Below are 19,038 nucleotides of genomic sequence, written 5' to 3' on the forward strand. Positions count from 1 at the left end.
AGATTTACTGCGAGAATTACACCAGCTATATATTAGATTAAAAAAACACTAGTTCTTCCGCTGTTCGTGTACAATTTTGTATTCTTTAAAATAAGCATATACTGTAGTGAACTGTGTACTCAATGAAGTTAGCATACGTACCTTAGGCACTTTCCTTAAACAGCAAGGTCAGTCCATCAGAGCAAAAATAAGGGCGAGGAGAAAGACATCAGATCCACCAGTAAGGTTTTTTTTTGAAAGAAAGAAACATAAAACAATATTAATTTCCTGAACATTTATCATTCTTAAGACCTCCTGAGAGCTGAATGTTTATTTTTATTTGTCATTACAAGTGAAGAGAATCATTTTAACCATTGTGCTAGACTTTACACAGTGTACTCACGAGTTCAGTTTCACATTACCTCATTTTTGAATTCGATAAATATTTCTGCAATCCACAAGGGAAAATGATGGGCAAAAATATATATTTTTTTATTTTTTTTTATAAAAGGTCAGTCAAGGAGCAAACACAGCCAAAAAAACACCTTTCTCCAATTAGGACTTTAGGAAATAGTATCGCACACAGCGATTGATCGCACGAGGAAAAGAGTTACATCTACAATCAATGTTTGGGCGAAATCAAGGCTATAATTACATCCAGAGACACTTATGAATTAAAGCTACATGAGAGAAGCTTCAGATATTTACAAACATAAGAACTCAGTGAACTACAGCCTTATGGATACATAAGAACATAAGAAACAGGAGCAGGAGTAGGCCAATCGGCCCCTCAAGCCTGCTCCGCCATTCAATAAGATCATGGCTGATCCGATCTTGGCCTCAACTCTACTTTCCCGCTCTCTCCCCATACCCCTTGACGTTCAAATGTCTGTCAATCTCCGCCTTGAATATATTCAATGACTCCACCTCCACAGTTCTCTGGGGTAGAGAATTCTAAAGATTCACAACCCTCAAGAAGAAATTCCTCCTCATCTCCGTCTTAAATGGGCGACCCTTTTTCTGAATCTATGCCCCCTAGTTCTAGATTTCCCCACTAGGGGAAACAACCTCTCAGCATCGACCCTGTCAATCCCCCTCAGAATCTTACATGTTTCAATAAGGTCACCTCTCATTCTTCTAAACTCCAATGAGTACAGGCCCAACCTGCTCAACCTTTTGTCATACGTCAACCCCTTCATTCCAGGAATCAACCTAGTGAACCTTCTCTGCACTGCAATGCAAGTATATTCTTCCTTAAATATGGAAACCAAAACTGTACGCAGTACTCCAGGTGCGGTCTCACCAGCGCCCTGTAAAGTTGCATCAAAACTTCCCTACTTTTATACTCCAAGAGTAGCTATTTTACGGAAAATAAGGAAAGACAACGTTTTGCTGCTGCTCATAAGATTTCACATTCATCTGTGAAATGCTACCCATAGTTCAAATAAACATTGGCTGAGGTTAGAATCAACACTTGAGAGATCATAACTGTAAACAGTAATGTGTTTAACAAAACTATGGCCCAGAAATTCGGGTCCCAATGCGTGAGTACGCACGGGGTACTCACGCATAGGCCTAACGGAAGTGTCGGTTTCGTGCATGCACTGCGCATGCGCGCGAAACCGGAACTTCCATTCCCCTGAAATAAGGGGTTGAAAGGTGGAGCGCGTGCGCTGGAGAGGCAGTGCGTGCGCATCGAACTTACGTTTTTTTTTGCAGGTTTTTCCGGGAGGGTAAGTCTCCAGCAGTTACCTTGTTAAAAGCAGGCCTTGCGCCTGCTTTTTAAAAGTGTAAGTGCTGAATTAATAAAAATTAAAACACTTTTTCCACAGGTTTATTATTTTTAAATACTTTAAAAGAAAGGTAAGTTTATTTTTAGCCCCGTTAGAAAATGTAATTAATTTTTTCAAAAATTTAAATTATTGTTTAAAAGTTATTTCATGTAATTTAGTTATTTTAAAAATGTGATTTTTAAAAAATTTATTTGAAGTTTTAGTGATGTTTTGGGGCTTATAGTATTTATAGGTTTGACAGCTCTTCCTGTCAAACTTATGAATGAAGCATTCCCTGCTACCATTAGCTCTTCATGGCCCACGTGATCCCAGGGGACGCATCAAACTAACTGCGCCCCTGGGATACGCAAGCACTGCGCGCCGGCAGTTGGAGGAGGCCCAGGATCGGAATCCCACGCGGGCCCACAGCTCAACGGCCAGCGCGCTAGGTAAGTGTAGGTCGGGGGCTTGCACCCGCGGGAAGCCCCCGACCCGAATTTCTGGGCCAATATAATTGCACTTTGAAAGCACATTACCAAAGAATTCTCTGTACTCTTATTACCTACCATCTTACCTCACTTATTCCTGGTCTCAATCAATGAACAGACTTTATGCAATTAATCCACAACAGTATGGGTTAAGTACATACTCATGTAATCTGTTACACTCTTTCAAATGTTTATTGTTTGTAAAATGCAAAAGTAATCACACATTACATTCTATGGACGGTTGTTTTGCTAAAACCAGCTTTGGATTGACATCATCCAAGATGGGAATCTAGGAACAGTAATTAACAAAGTTTCAAGGTGAATTTTTCCACTTGTAATACCACATAATTTGGCCAGCATCACATGTAGTAACACAGTTTGGGCTAAAAGTGGTCACAATACATACAAATGGAGCAGTATTATGCGAATGATGGAGGTACACATATACTACAGCAGGTAAAAGCTACCAACTCTTTTCAGTGAGGTTATCTCCAATTCACTGATACATAGACTATTCGATTACTGTATCTCTAACATGTACCAGAATGGTCTCATTCCTCATTCTTTACAATGTGCAAGTTTAGTAGATATTTATGAAACCGCAGTGTCACAAAACCACGAGAAGATTTCACCACAAAAAGAATTCGACCACAACTAGGTCTGACTCACAAAGCAAATCAGTGATGTAAATTTGCCACAATTTCTGCACTCGTTCCAAACAAGAAACACTAAGCAAAGCCTGTAAAAAAAATGCAGAGCAGGATTCGTAAATCAGCTCACTTTTTGCCCTCACTTGACTCCCCATCATGACTGTACTGAAAAGTGCAATGCTTTTGCTCAGATGGAAGTTACTGCTATGGAGGAGGGGCTACAACAGCTGTTTAGATGTTATACAGCTGTTCAAATTTCAAAAACAATTTTGATAATTTGAAGTTTACTTTATTCCAAACGACCATTGCAATAATCGGTCGTGATTTTAGCAGTTTTCTTGTACAGTACTTTTTTACAAGTTTCTGACGTGTGTTAGTCCATTACATTATCGCTCAAAAACTGTAAAGACTGATGCCCCACGTAGCCTGTAACTTGCCCCAAGCAAAACGGTTCAATCAGAAGTCTTGCTACTGTTTTGTTGAGATAAGCTATGTTAATTGAGGGTGCTGGAATCATGGAAAAGTTTTTTCTTTACATCAACATTTCTTGGCAAGGCTTTGCTGATATGTTCGAGAACAGGCTCAGTCCTCCAAGCTACAAAGCTTTCTCATACATTAGTAAGGCATCAGAAGTTAAAAGGCATTTCTCATATTAGTAGGGTGCTGTATCAGAAAGAAAAAGCATTTCGTTAGTAGGGTTAAATACTTAACGTATTGTTTATCAATGGCATTGTAAATCAAGAGTAATCAGACGCTTTGGAGTTAAGTATATAACAGAGTGGGATTTGATTACAAGGTGACCAAATAGTGAGAATGCTATCACAGTAAATGGCAAGCATTATTCCAATTGTACTGAAAAGCATCTTACGGAAAAATCCCAGTCACCACATTTAAAGAAAATCCACCTAGTTTTGAGAATATGTTCTGTAAAAATAATTCCCCTTTACTGCAGCTCACTATCCATTTACCTCAAACTTCTTCTGCAAATATTTCTAGCATTGCACCTTCATCTCACAAATTAACCTTCAATTCCAAAATGCATCAGCATCTCCAATTGCTTCAAAGGATCTCTAGATGGCCTAGCTAAGTAATTCATTAAGTATTGTATATTGTTACATCCTAACTGAATGGGTACAACACTTCTTCAGTTGGTTTCTGGGAACAGAACAGAGTAAGCAGGTGTCAGCTGTGGCTCAGTGATATCACTCTCCCCAGTGAGTCAGAAGGCTGAGGGTTTAAGGCTCACTCCCAAGACTTGAGCATATAATCTAGGCTGACACTCCAGTGCAGCAGTACCGAGGGAGTGCTGCACTGTTGGAGGTGCCGTCTTTCAGACAAGACGTTAAACCAAGGCCTCTTCTGCCCTCTCGGGTGAACATAAAAGATCCCATGCCACTATTCGAAAAAAAGCAGGGGAGTTTTCCCCATGTCCTGGCCAATATTTATCCTTCAATCAACCTCACTAAAACAGATTATCTGGTCATTAGTTTCATTATTGTTTGTGGAATCTTGCTGTGCACAAATTGGCTGCTATGTTTCTCTACATCGCAACAGTCAGAACACTTCAAAAGTACTTCATTGGCTGTGAAATGCTTTTGGGGCATCCTGAAGGCCAAAAAAAAATTGTTTTACAGTTTTGAAAATAAGACAGGTGTCTGAAACCACATGGTGTCGTCTCACTTCTGAAATGTATTTGTTTTTTCAAAAAAATAGAAACATACATTTAAGGCTGTTGGCCAAAAATAACAGTCTCCCAACTCGAGGTCTGTGGTTTGGACATTATAAACAATACAGTAGTGCTGCAAGAAATGGTTTGGATCAGTAGTGCACGTTTCGTACTGAGTTTAGTGAGGTGTTAGTGCCATTGTATTCCAATGTACAAATCTTATGCAGTTGGCAGCACACCTACAGTAAATAAGCCAGAAATAATATAGTGGGGGTCTCTGGCAGCCGACCTCAGTTAATCTACCAAGTTAACTCTGAGTTGCCGTTAGCTGCACAAGACCCATACATCAGCTTTTTACATGCATCATTTGTGGATAAAGTCTGAAGCTCCTGTACAAAGCTGACAATTCTGCAGAAAGAAAAATTTGCGTCTAACCCAGGATTACTAAATTTTCATGGGCGTGGCTCTATTTTGATGCTAGACAGAAAGTTCCAACACAGTAGGTCTTCCTTCCTGTCTCCTCTTCCCACCACAACAATACTTCAACAAAAATATTTACACTCAATGAGTAATATTAGACACATTTGGGGGGGGGGGGGGAATTTTCACCCCCAAAAAAGGGGTGGATTGGGGTCAGGTGGGAGGTTAGAGTTCAAAAAACTGAAGCCCAACCCCAAGCCGCCTATTGCGGTTTTAACGGAGGCAGGACAGGAGCGGGCAGCCAACCCGCTCCCAGGAGGCGTGTCGTCCATTTCAGTATTATAATGATGCTCTGTGCCTCATGGTCTTCCACCATTTCAAATTTAACTCTGGCTGGCCGGGTTTCCCAGGCTCCGGGGAACCCATCAGCTAAAGGGAGGCGATGACTGTTGGATTCAGCAGGTCAGTGCCTTTCCACTTACCTGCTGGATCCAGCATCCCTGACTTGCCAACTGCCACCCGCCCCCCCCGCAGCAGGTATGGGGTCAACTTCCACATGTATACTGATGACACCCAGCACTACCTCTCAGCACCTGTCTTGGCTCCTCCATTGACTTTGTGCTTCCTCATCATCCCGTCTTGGATGAGCTGTAAATTCCTCCAGCTAAATATCGGGGAAGACCGAAGCCATTATCTTAGGTCCCCACCATGAAAGCCATAACCTTGCCAGTGACTCCATCACCATCCGGCCACCATTTCAGGTTAAATCAGACTGTTCGCAACCTCAACATCCTTTTTACCCCAAGCTTAAATACAGACCCCATATCAGCTCTATCACGAGGACCACATACTCCACTTATGTAACATGGTCCATCTCTGGCCTCATCCATGCCTTGGTCACCTGCCAATTCAATTACTCCAATGCTTTCCTGACCCGCCTCCCATTCTCCACCCTCCATAACCTTCAGCTCATCCAATTCTCTGCTGCCTGTATCCTATCTTGCACTCACACTCGCCCATCACACCCATCCCCAATGCCTCAAACTTAAAATTCGCATCCTTATGTTTAAGTCCTTTCATGTACTTGTTCCTCCCTAATTATATAACCTCCACCAGTCACACCCCATGCAAACTTTCCATTCCTCTTGTCTTCCAGTGTATTCCCCAACTTTTGCCCCACTATTGGCAGATATGCCTTCAGCCACCTCAGTCCCTCTCTTTCACTAAGGCCCCTCCTCCTTTAAGACCCTTCTTGATTGATTGGATCTTATTCACAGAACCCCACAGTGCAGATAGAGGCCATTTCGGCCCATCGAGCCTGCACCGACACATATCCCACCCGATCCCCGTAACCCCATGTATTTAATCCCCCTAACACTAAGGGTCAATTTATCACAGCCAATCAACCTAACCCGCACATCTTTGGACTGTGGGAGGAAACCGGAGCACCCGGAGAAAACCCACGCAAACACGGGGAGAATGTGCAAACTCCACACAGACAGTCACCCGAGGCCGGATTCGAACCCGGGTCCCTGGCGCTGTGAGGCAACAGTGCTAACCACTATGCCACCATGCTGCAAAATTCTGAAGGGGCTGAACAGGGTAGATGTTTCCCCTTGTGGGGGAATCTAGAACTGGGGGCATAATTTCAGCATAAGGGGGCACCCATTAAAACGGAAATGAGGCGGAATTTCTTCTCAAGAGGGTCGTGAATCTTTGGAATTCTCTTCCCCAGAGAGCTGTGGAGGCTGGGTCATTGAATATATTTACGGTGGAGATGGACAGATTTTTGAATGGTAAGGGAGTGAGGGTAAGGGAGCGGGCAGGGAAGTGGAGTTGAGGCCAAGATCAGATTAACCATGATCTTATTGAATGGTGGAGCAGGCTCGAGGGGCCAAATGGCCTACTCCTGCTCCTACGTCTTATGTTCTTCTTAAAACCAATTTTTTTGACCATGTTTTTTGTCATCCCTCTTATTCTCTCCTTTGGCTCAGTGTCAGTTTTTCCTTTATGTCTCTATGAAGTGCCTTGGAACATTTTTCGATTTTTAAAGTTATTATATAAATGCAAGTTGATGCTGGCCCAACCCAGTGGTGGAAAATCCCCATCACCTGCACCAACCCCACGAATGTGAAAATTGCTTTCTTGCACCATGCTCTTAATGGTACAACTAAAACTGTAGTGTATGTAACCGTTCCACCTTTAAGAACTATTTTAAGAGTTGCACTACTTTATCTTGGCTGCTGTATACTGTAATACTGGCAGTGACCACACCGGTATATAAGTGCTGTGTAATGATTTATTGGGCAGTTCCGCCCTGACCTTCAACCAGTAAAGTCCTGTTAAAGTTTACTCTTGTGGTCTGTGTAGTAATTCGCAATATAACACACAGACTTAACAGTGGCGACGAGTTCGATCTTACCCTGCGGCAGAGATACATCCAAGGCAGTTTAACGGGCGTCGAGAAGAGGCATCCGCCCTCGTCATTCTGCTGAGAGAAGACTCGAGTCTGCAGAGCAAAGGAAGAAGGAAGAATTCTGACACGAAGCCTTCCATCAGCAACAGGCAGTGATCGTCCCTTCTATCACAGTGGTGGGTGAGCCGATCAGCGACAAGAAGCAAGTCGGCCACGTTGACTGCGAGTAGGGGAGAAAATAAAAAAAACGGAGGATATAAGGGTGGAGAACTCGACCACGGCCGGGGAAAGGAGCCGGACAGAAGTCGGGGCCAGAGGCGCGGAGACTGGGGCAGCGTAGGGCACGGAAGCCGCGGTGAAGGAACGCAGCCGGTGAGAGAGACCGGGCTACAAGCGGGCTGGGAGACGCAACAGCATCGAGAGACAGCTCGGCCGCGACCGGGCAGCTACAGAGACCGCGAGGCGCAGCGACCGGGATCGTAAGGCGCGGGAGAAAAAAAAAAAAACCGCGGAGAACGCAGCCGGGGGGGAAAGGACCGGACTGCAAGAGGGGCTGGGAGGCACGATTGAAAACCGCTGAGGGAGAGACAGAGCCCGAGCGAGCGGGAGAGACAGAGCCCGAGCGAGCGGGAGAGTGAGGGAGACCGAGCGAGCGAGGGAGAACGGGAGCGAGCGAGGGAGAACGGGAGCGAGCGAGGGAGAACGGGAGCGAGCGAGGGAGAACGGGACCGAGCGAGGGAGAACGGGACCGAGCGAGGGAGACCGAGCGAGATTTCCGCCCAGCGGCTTACAGCAGCTTTCCGCAAAGGACCAAGAGCTGGAACTGTCCGCCGCCAACTGGTTGTCCCCAGCGCCCGGTTGCCCCTGTCGGGAAAGGGAACAAGGAACTCAATCAGCTGTTCTCGCGCTTTCAGAATAAACTGAAGCCGGCGCGCAGGCTGCGAACCCCGAAAGCCAGCGGTCGTCGCCCGAGGGCAAAGCTTTACCCCTCCCGCCAGAGGAAGAAACGCGGGAAGCCGCCATTTAGGCGGGGAAGAAGACAAGCGCGGGAAACCGCCATTCTCGGAGGCGGGGAAGAAGATAAGCGCGGGAAACCGCCATTTTTGAAAAAAAAAGTTAAAGAAAAATTTCGTTGTTGTTTCTCAAAAAGATTGCGAAGATGCCTAAGCGTGGTAACGTCAACGATTTCGATCCCGAGGTGGAAGATTGGGCCACGTATGTAGAACGCATAGAAATATATTGTAAGGCAAATAAAATATCAAATGATGATAAAGCACTAACCTTACTAAACTCAATGGGTGCGAAGACATACGGGCTATTGAAGCATCTTCTATCACCAGCTAAACCGGCGGATCAGATTTTCGCTAATATTGTTGCTGTCCTGAAGGATCATTTGAACCCCACACCGCTGATGTTAGCGGAACGATTTAAATTTTATGCGAGAACACAACTGAAAGAGGAAAGCAACGCGGAGTACTTGGTTGAACTGCGTAGGCTAGCGAAATACTGTCAGTTTGGGGAAAATCTGACAGAGGCACTGAGAGACAAGTTCGTGTGTGGGTTGTCAAAGGAAGGAACACAAAAGCGACTGCTCGAAGAGAATGATCTTACACTTGATAAGGCTGTCTCTATTGCAGCATCGTACGAAGCCGCAGCGAGAGGCACGGCGGAAATGCAGCTGAAGGCAGCGGTACTCGGCGTAGATCAAATGGCTTTGGGTACAACGAAATGTTATCGTTGTGGAAAGACAACACACGATCAGAGCCAATGCTGGTTTAAAAACCAGGAATGTAGAAAATGTGGCAAGCTTGGTCACATAGCTAACTTATGCCAGTCAGGTAAGAAGACCAGCAACAAAAAGTCACCGAAGGAAAAGTGCAGAAAGGTACATAAGGTGGCTGAGAAGAGTTCGGATGAACAGAATTCGGATTCAGACTCCAACAGCCAGGAACTGGGTAGTCTGAGAATTCACAATGTGAGTAAGGAAGCTGACCTACAAATTATCTGGGTCACGCGCAAGATAGCCGGAGTCCAAGTGGAAATGGAATTGGACACAGGATCAGCCCTAACAGTCATAAACCGAAGGGACTACAAGCGGCTATTCTCACATATACACTTGAGAGATACCAAGATTGTATTGCAGACATACCCGGGGCAAAGAGTATACCCCATCGGAAAGATAAAAAAGTCAAGGTGAGACACAAGGGCAAAGAACACCAAGGAATGGACTTATATGTACTACCTGAGGGAGGTCCACCACTTCTGGGACGGGAGTGGATCAGGAAAATAAATATGGACTGGCACTCCCTAAAAGCAATAAAGAGTGAGAACTCGGTGAAGACAATCAGCTCAGACTCTGGAACTGATGATGGTAAGACCAGCCCATGTGCAAAAGACAAGTCTAAAATGGACTTGCAGACTAATGATGGAAAAACGAAGGAGTGCATAAATGCTTATGCTTCAGAGGAGAACAAAGTATCAGAACAGAATTCCACTGAACAACAACAACATAGTTTGACAGAGAATTCTGAGTCTGTCCAGTCTACAGACATGCACATTTCTGAGGAACACCGGGCTCGAACTCAACTCCATTTCAAACTACAACAGCAATTAGAACAAATGATTCGCCGTTTTGAGCAAGAGATGAATGCAACGAAAAAGTTCTTTGACACAGAGTGGGAGAATCTGGAAAGACAGCAGAAGCAGCTGATGGAGAAAATGGAGCGGGAACACACAAACCGTCTGCGCAAGGCCAAACGAATCAAAGCTGATTCGGTTTCTGAAGGTGCGTGCTCTAATCTGGTGGAGCAAGATGTTCAGCAACTGAAGGCGCTGGTTAGCAGGTTGCAGGCAGAAAAGGCTGCAGGCAGAAAAGGCTGATTTGGTTGTCATGAATTCCAAGCTCCTACTGAAGTTGGGTGCAGCATCACCGGACGATTCATTTGTTGAAATTCGAATGGTGGAGGCTGCAGATGATGGCGAATTAAAAGCAGCAAAGGAGCCCCAGTGCAAGGTTACAAACAGCCCTGCAGCCTATACGTCAAAAACACATGACGACGATACTGGGAAATGTCTGATGTCAGAAGAGTTAACGGTCAGCCAACTCCTTCATATGCTGAGGGACAAGACTCTGAAATGGGAAAAACTTGAACACGAGCTTCAATCTTCAAAGGAAAGGGGTTCGGAGCTCTCAAAAGTTATTGAAATAGCTGAGGTTGCAACACAGACTGAGAAGATTGCAGCAGAGCAGCCCTTGGATGCCAAGAGTACGCTGACTCACGTCAATGTAGAACAACAGAATGCTGAAACAGCTGCTCCAGTAGAGGGATTGAATAGTCCGATCAATCAATCTCCGAATGAAGTTGAAGTATTGAAATCACAAATGATGTCATTAGTAAAAGACTTGCAGGAAACCCAGAAAAAGCTGGATGAAGCTGAACACATGAAGAAGTCTCTTCAGGAGAGATGTCTGGATTTGGAACAAAAGCTGGCTAACGTCCGGCTGGGCACGGAAGAAATAGAAGACCCTCTCGCTGGCCTAGCTCAGGACGACACCGAATATTACCACGACCTGTTCTGCCCAGCTTGTGGGGAAATCTTCCAAAGTGCAAAAACCATGAAGAATCACGAAAAGTCTAAGAAACACCGGGAGATGGTGGCGCTAATACGGCAACAGGATGAAGAGGAGGAGGAACTGTGCATGCAGCTGGGAGTGGAGCCCAGAGAGTCTCCAAGAAGCAGAAAAGGAAAAGACGAAGCAGGAGATGATGACCCATCTGAACCATTATCACCTCTACCAGGTCACGCACGTGGTCCCTCGAGTCAAATCAGTTTGGAAGTAGGAAAACTTCCCAAGGTACTCGAGCTTTTAGAAGTCAGCAATGCTGGTTCTGAAGTTACGGAAGTTCAAGCTGGTTCTGAAGCTATGGAAGTTCAAGCTGTTAAGTCCAGTGAAGGACTATTAGATGAGTCACCCCAGCAACAAGAACCTACTACACCATCGAAAACTACTACACCACCGAGGCGTTATCCGGACCGAATCAGGAAGCGCAGGAGGCGCCACTGCAGAGACTGAATCTGTGAACTGTTTTCCGCAGAGACTGAATCTGTGAACTGTTTACATGAAGTTGTGTATCTATGTTATGATGTTATGTTTAATGGGGAATATATATATTGTAAGCTAAAAAGGGAGGATTGTAGTGTATGTAACCGTTCCACCTTTAAGAGAACTATTTTAAGAGTTGCACTACTTTATCTTGGCTGCTGTATACTGTAATACTGGCGGTGACCACAACGGTATATAAGTGCTGTGTAATGATTTATTGGGCAGTTCCACCCTGACCTTCAACCAGTAAAGTCCTGTTAAAGTTTACTCTTGTGGTCTGTGTAGTAATTCGCAATATAACACACAGACTTAACAAAAACGGTACAATTTTAACAGGGTGCAGGAAGAAAGACATGGGGCTGAATGTATACCAACCTTTGAAGGTGACAAGTTTTTACATAGAACATACAGCACAAGAAAAGGCCATTCGGCCCAGCCAGTCCATGCTGGCGTTTATGCTCTACTCAAGCCTCTCCCGTCCTTCCTCATCTAACTACCAGCATAACCCAATATCCCCTTCAGTGGGAGAAAGTTAAGAGATAGGGATGAGGCCAAGAAAGAATTTAAAATATTTATTTTTAATACATTCATGGGACGTGGGCGTCGCTGGCAAGGCCAGCATTTATTACCCATCCCTAATTACCCTCAAGGTGGTGCTGAGCCGCCTTCTTGAACCACTGCAGTCCTCGAGGTGAAGGTAATCCCACAGTGCTGTTAGAGAGGGAGTTTCAGGATTTTGACCCAGCAACGATGAAGGAATGGCACTACATTTCCAAGTCAGGATGGAGTGTGACTTGGAGGGGAACTTGCAGGTGGGGGGGTTCTCATGCGCCTGCTGCCCTTGTCCTTCTAGGTGGTAGAGGTCGCAGGTTTGGGAAGTGCTGTTGAAGAAGCCTTGGCGAGTTGCTGCAGTGCATCTTGTAGATGGTACACACTGCAGCCACGGTACGCTGGTGGTGGAGGGAGTGAGTGTTTAAGGTAGTGGGTGGGGTGTCAATCAAGGGGGCTGCTTTGTCCTGGATGGTGTCGAGCTTCTTGAGTGTTGTTGGAGCTGCACTCATCCAGGCAAGTGGAGAGTATTCCATCACACTCCTGACTTGTGCCTTATAGATGGTGGAAAGGCTTTGGGGAGTCAGGAGGCGAGTCACTCGCCACAGAATACCCAGCCTCTGACCTGCTTTTGTAGCCACAGTATTTATATGGCTGGTCCAGTTAAGTTTCTTGTCAGTGGTGACCCCTAGGATGTTGATGGTGGGAGATTTGGCGATGGTAATGTCATTGAATGTCATGGGGATGTGGCTAGACTCTCTCTTGTTGGAGATGGTCATTTCCTGTCACTTGTGTGGTGCAAATGTTACTTGCCACTTATCAGCCCAAACCCGAATGTTATTCAGATATTGCTGCATGCAGGCACAGACTGCTTCATTATCTGAGGAGTTCCAAATGAAACTGAACACTCTGCAATCATCAGCGAACATCCCCACTTCTGACCTTATGATGAGGAGGAGGAGAATTTTAAATTTACGGTTTTGGGGGACCGGGAGGCAATGTAGGTCAGAAATGACTGGGGCATAGAGTAAGGGGGACATGGAGTGGGATAAGATACAGGCAGCACAGTTTTGGATGAGCTGAAGCTTACATAGGGTGGAGGGTTAGAGACCTGCCAGGACAGCATTGGAATTTCCGCTACAGATGGATTCAGGCAGTCCGGTTCATCCCCAGATAGTGGCTGGGGAGGGAAATAGAATTGGTAGCAAGGGCACAGAGTTTGTAACAGGGACCAAGACGATGGCTCTCCATATAAATACTCAAGTTCTACTTTCTAACCAACTCTAGCTCCCATCATCATTTAAGCTTGTGAGTTACACGCCAAACATTACTTGCTGGTTTATTTTGACTGTAAGCCAAGTCCCATTATGCACTCGACATTTGGGTACTATTTCACAGTTCATGAATAATTACCACAAATGCTTTGTGAGCCCAGGGTTGAGGCAACACAGATATTGATCCATTGCAATTACAACCAAGTTCAGCAATAAGAAATTTTATTGTGACTTCTTGTCAATAACAGGATGCAACAGTAATATAGAAAACTATACTCATTTCATGTTTTTTGCTGACTAAAATACCCAGGTAAATTGAAACCAGTATTCCTTCTGTTTGAAAAGAAAGACAAAGACAGACTTGCATTTATATCACGCCTTTCACAACCTCAGAACATCCCAAAGTGCTTCACAGCCAATACAGTACTTTTGAAGTGTAGCCACAGTTGTAATGTAGGAAACGCGGCAGAATATCCAACCTCTGACCTGCTCTTGTAGCCACAGTATGTGTGTGGCTGGTCCAGTTAAACTTCTGATCAATGGTGACCTCCAGGATGATGTTGGTGGGGGATTTGACGATGGTAATGCCATTGAATGTCAAGGGGCGGCAGTGAGACGCTCTCTGATTGGAGATAGTCATTGCCTTACACTTGTGTGGCGTGCACTCTCAGTACTGCGCTGGAGTGTCAGCTCAAGTCTCTGGAGTGGGTCTTAAACGCACAACCTTCGGACTCGGGCGAGAATGCTATGGCTGGCACCTTGTAAAAGTTTTGAACCAATCCACTTCAAATTTTCAGAAAAGACGTATTCAAATACTTTCACGAGGGAAGTGCAAAAGGAGGCTTCCAGCTGCAGCCACGTGTTTCATTCACATCAAATTTGTTTTCGACTCCACGGTGGTTTGAAAGCAAAATGCAATTTCTGTCTCTGCAATTGCACAGCCTACCAAAAGGGTAGTCAACTATTTTTGCGCCACCTGGTTTAGCTGCAATCAATTATTAAGGTATTTTGTTACCCTGCAAAAGATGAATTCCAAAATCAGGGTTAAACCCAATAAAACATCAACCTAGGCGCATTGCAAATCATGTGTGACCTGGACAGTTTCCCAGACTGGTGCAAGTAGCACGCCTTCGTCTCTCTACGCCAAGGGGCAGCATCAATATAAAGCACACCTTCCGACATTTGCACCTCAGAGAGCTGAATGAAGGACAATACAAGAAAGGAGATGCAGAGAATGATGCGCATCAACTCATTTTAGTGTGGTATTTTAGAGAGGCATTTGGTGTTTATTATTTTAAGTTTCTTTTGTTCTTTTCAAAATGTTTGCTGATTAAACCCATAATTCCCTGTTTACGAGTGCTCTAGGCAGTCACAACCACAGGGAGGGAAGAATTTTTTTTCTCTCTCATTCCTATCTGCATGAAAAATTTGGGAAAAGGCAAATTAAAAGAAAATACATTCATATTTATTTTAGGAAGCGTAATTATATGTATGGTAATTGTAACGAGTGTCAGTGTTCTTTGGAACACGAGAATTGCTACAAATGGAGCACCCAATATTAAAAGTTCACTGCACTGCTTTTACCTTCATAGAACCACACGGAGTACTAAGGTGCAGAATTTACACAAGACACTGTTCAAACGAGACAAAAATAGATTACAGTTGAATGGATGGATCCTACAGAAACTAAATGGCTGATGAACTGTGAATACAAATTTGGCAAACTGCACCTAGCTCATAAAGAACTGCTTTAATTCTGTAAAAGCTCTTGCACAATATTCTCTTCTAGGCTTGCTCCTAAATGTCTTTTTAAAAAAAAACTATATTCACCAAAGTAAATTGTTTGCTAAGAGTATGCAAAGAGGTGGCCTAGGTGTCACATCAAATTAAAGTCTCCAGGATGGCCCATTAGTATTCATACTGGTGAATTTTCATTCCTCATTCCAATAGGAGCCCTACTGGTGATGATAATTGAGCATGACATCATTAACAAATTAACACTTCACATGCTTCTTCCCTGTAATACAATGCTGAGTGACTTTGGAATGAAGCCAGTGACTACACCAAATATCTAAGTAGCAGCTGCCTTGTTCCCAAATTTTCTAAATGTAAAAAAAAGTAATTAATCTCATTTGAAAATCATTTATGCTTTAACTCAAACCTAATTGCTGATATTCTTAAATCATGAGAGTCACAGGCCATTTAATATAGAATTAAAATAATTTAAAATTGATGAGTGTTATTTTTATTCTCTAACCAATTTTCTGGTTGAAGATTATACATAGTTAGAGAATAGGAATGTTTGCTCATCATGATGGGGTATTAACAGATGACTAATGATCTTGGTTAATGAGCTTCAAGTGCTGTGTGAACTCTGGTAAAGGGATCAAATCCAAGCCATCCAGACTCTGAAGGTATTTAATGATATAGGGAGGGATCCCTGTGTGGTGGGGAAATTTCCATTGCCCCGACACTTCTTCCATTTACAAATCAACACTGATTTAGTATGTTCACTAGGTGCCATGATTATCTGAACACTTGGTTAACAGACCAAGATTGCACAACTTCACTTTTACTGAATGGGTGTCAGTTATTGTAGGCTAGCTCACAAAATGACAACATTTATCTTGGATCTAGGACAATAAAGCTTCTCAGTTGGAAATGGATGGAGATAAGAGACTTCAATGATGGTATCATGGTATTTCAATCAAAGTACTGACAAGCTTTTTAAATAACCTTGCCCTCCTAAACTTGTGTCTTTGGGTGATGGGGAAAGAAAGGGGCTAGTTGGCAGAACTCTTATTACAGGACATTGGAGGCTCCTAGAAGTTGGCTACCTAGAAGCCAATCTATTAAATAAACATGGGTGCATTCCAGACATAGGAGCGCTGTCCACTAACTAGACTGCTCAGCTTACTTTCACATTGGTGCAAAAAAAAGTTTATCAAGCATACTGGCAAAGTGGAAATCCATTCATGGGAAATGCTTCTGAGGGCAGTTTGCACCCATTCTGTCTGCTAGCTCGGACTCTGATGGTACTGGCTATGTAAATACTTGAATTTCTTTTTAAATCTGTTCTAATCTGCAATTAACAGGATGTCATGGACTACAGTGCAGTTGGTATGCAGGGCAGTGACTTTGCCCACATCTAGTTTATTCTGGGAGAAATAACCCAACAGGCAAAAAATGGTTGCACAGTCTTGATAGGCATATCGACTCTGTGGTCATGCCTGGGTATCATCTGGCTCAGAGTGGGGCCAAGACCAGCAGCAGCATTGGGAGTGGAATCAGTATTAAAACAGCACATGGGGCAGGAAACACAGGATTGGACTGAAGGTCACAACAGATGATCGCAAGGACTGCAGTAGGCCAATGAGCCAAATAATAAATTGGCCCAGAAATTCGGGTCGGGGGCTTCCCGCGGGTGCAAGCCCTCGACCTGCACTTACCTACCGCGCCGGCCGTTGAGCTGTGGGCCCGCGTGGGATTCCAATCCTGGGCCTCCTCCAACTGCGTATCCCAGGGGCGCAGTTAGTTCGATGCGTCCCCTGGGATCACGTGGGCCATGGAGAGCCAATGGTAGCAGGGAATGCTTCATTCATAAGTTTGACAGGAAGAGCTGTCAAACCTATAAATACTAAACCCCAAAACATCACTAAATCTTCAAATTTTTTTTTTTAAATCACATTTTTAAAATAAACTATAAATTACATGAATTAACTATTTTAAACAATAATTTAAATTTTGAAAAAAATTAATTACATTTTCTAATGGGGCTAAAAATAAACAAGCCTTTCTTTAAAGTATTTAAAAATAGTAAACCTGTGGAAAAATGTTTTAATTTTAATTAATTCACCACTTACCTTGTAAAAAGCAGGCCTTGTGCCTGCTTTTTAAAAGTGTAACTCCTGGAGACATACCCTCCCGGAAAAACCTGGGGAAAAAACGTAAATTCGATGTGCACGCGCTGCCTCTCCTGCGCACGCGTTCCACCTCTTAACCCCTTCTTTCAGGGGAACGGAAGTGCCGGTTTCCCGCGCATGCACGAAACCGGCACTTCCATTGGGCTTACGGGTGAGTACCCCATGCAGACTCACCTGTGGAGACCCGAATTTCTGGGCAGTCTGGCCTAGTGGGTAGACATATCGGCCAGTGTAGCAGTAAGCCACACATACCAGGGGGTCCTAGATTGGATTCCCAGTCTGTGCTGAGTTAGTTGATGTCAGCAGGGGTAGCAATTGAAATGTTACAATTGGTCTCAGCCCCCAGATATTAGGAGGGAAAGTCAACAACGATTTCCACTCCTGATCGCTATCCGCTGATTCCTTTTGGGAACTAAGTGAGGATGTCAGGTAAGGACAAGGCCAAGCTCGACGGTGATGGTACCATCCTTCCCCATGAAAATAGCCTACTCAAGCTGGCCCTCTGGAAAAATGACCTACATACCCACACACAAACAAAATACAGTAACCTCTCCTGGAAAAGCACTTTGCTTCAGATAAATGGAAGTGATTAAAGAGATTTCTCCATTATCCTCTGTAAACGTGAATGCCAGCACAAACAAAAGTTCCTCTCAAATTTGTCCGGTTCTTTCAACAGAGGTGACAAGATTTCTACAGAATGCGAGTGCTACCAAGTTATTCAGACCACTGCTGTTTGTTACGAGAAGGCTCAAGCCTCAAAATTTCACACAGCAAGATTAATTAAGATTCAAGTCAACAGTAACACTCCAGCTCTCTAACTCACATGCTTGCCACAGTTAAATGTCAATGGAGGAAAGAAAACCTAGGTATGGTGCTCAATGTTTTCTGCAGTTAGTTAAAGTGTATTGGGCAGGACAATGCAGTGAAGCTGGTGGGTGACTATTTTAAATGGATTCACTTCTAGATGCATAAAAAGCCAGTTCTGATTTTGCCTCCTGGTTGAGACAACTTCATTTTAAAACTATTCTCACATTTTAATGAAACAAAAGAAAATACTTTGCATAGTACTTGCAAAACTGTTAAAATCACACAGATTGCCTGAGATTGTGAACTTCTTTCAAGTAGTTTGTCCATACTTAATGAAGTATGTTTTTTTCGAAGTAATGATTTTATTAAAAAAAACTTCCTCCCAAAATTATGAACCATGGAATAGAAGATTCACCTTCAAAGCCAGATGTAAGAATATTTTGTTTCAATTGATTTTTTTGGACTCCCCTGTATGGGTAAGTTGCCATTCCAAAATCACAATACATTGAATTTAAAATCCTCATCTCTAAATCACTTCATGGACTCGCCCCACCCTAACTCGGCAATCTCCTCTAGCTTTACATCCCCTCCCTCACCTTTTGATCCTCTGACTGACTTTTGTTCATCCCTTAATATTCTTTTGCAAGAACACCACAAGTTGTCCGTTAATAGATACAATGATCATTTGTTTATGCCAACATGCAGGAAGACAAGACCAACATCACTTAGCAACATTCTGGAACATCGATCCGAATCTCGTGTGGCCCGGTGTCAAATTTTGTTTGATAACGCTCCTGTGAATTGACTTGGGATGTTTTACTACCTTAAAAGGCACAAGATAAATGCAAGTTGTTGTTGTTTTGTAAAGTGCTCAGGAGCTTCTGGCTCCAGCCATCCATATTCAGCACTCATTATAGTTCTCGGTTGTAGGAGTCAAATTTTCCATTTATGCAGAACATAAATATAATTAAAGCAATTTCTGTGTCCCC

At 43.8% G+C, this 19,038-nt stretch overlaps 1 protein-coding gene across 6 annotated transcripts in view; it reads right to left on the reverse strand.

Annotated features, from left to right (window-relative positions):
* Positions 1 to 19,038, reverse strand: part of kif13a (kinesin family member 13A) — a 346,616-nt gene that overhangs the window by 243,423 nt on the left and 84,155 nt on the right. For all 6 annotated transcript variants that reach the window (XR_015078504.1, XR_015078505.1, XM_085988906.1 and 3 more), the window contains exon 3: positions 142 to 154. Coding sequence is in view for 4 of the 6 variants with exons in the window: in XM_085988906.1 (XP_085845032.1) it covers positions 142 to 154 (13 nt within the window). In the remaining 2 variants the exon portion in view is untranslated. The remainder of the gene's footprint in view (positions 1 to 141; positions 155 to 19,038) is intronic.

This window comes from Somniosus microcephalus, chromosome 5, assembly GCF_052327205.1.
Source record: "Somniosus microcephalus isolate GS21.2 chromosome 5, FLI_Smic_1.0, whole genome shotgun sequence".
NCBI classification, from domain to species: domain Eukaryota; kingdom Metazoa; phylum Chordata; class Chondrichthyes; order Squaliformes; family Somniosidae; genus Somniosus; species Somniosus microcephalus.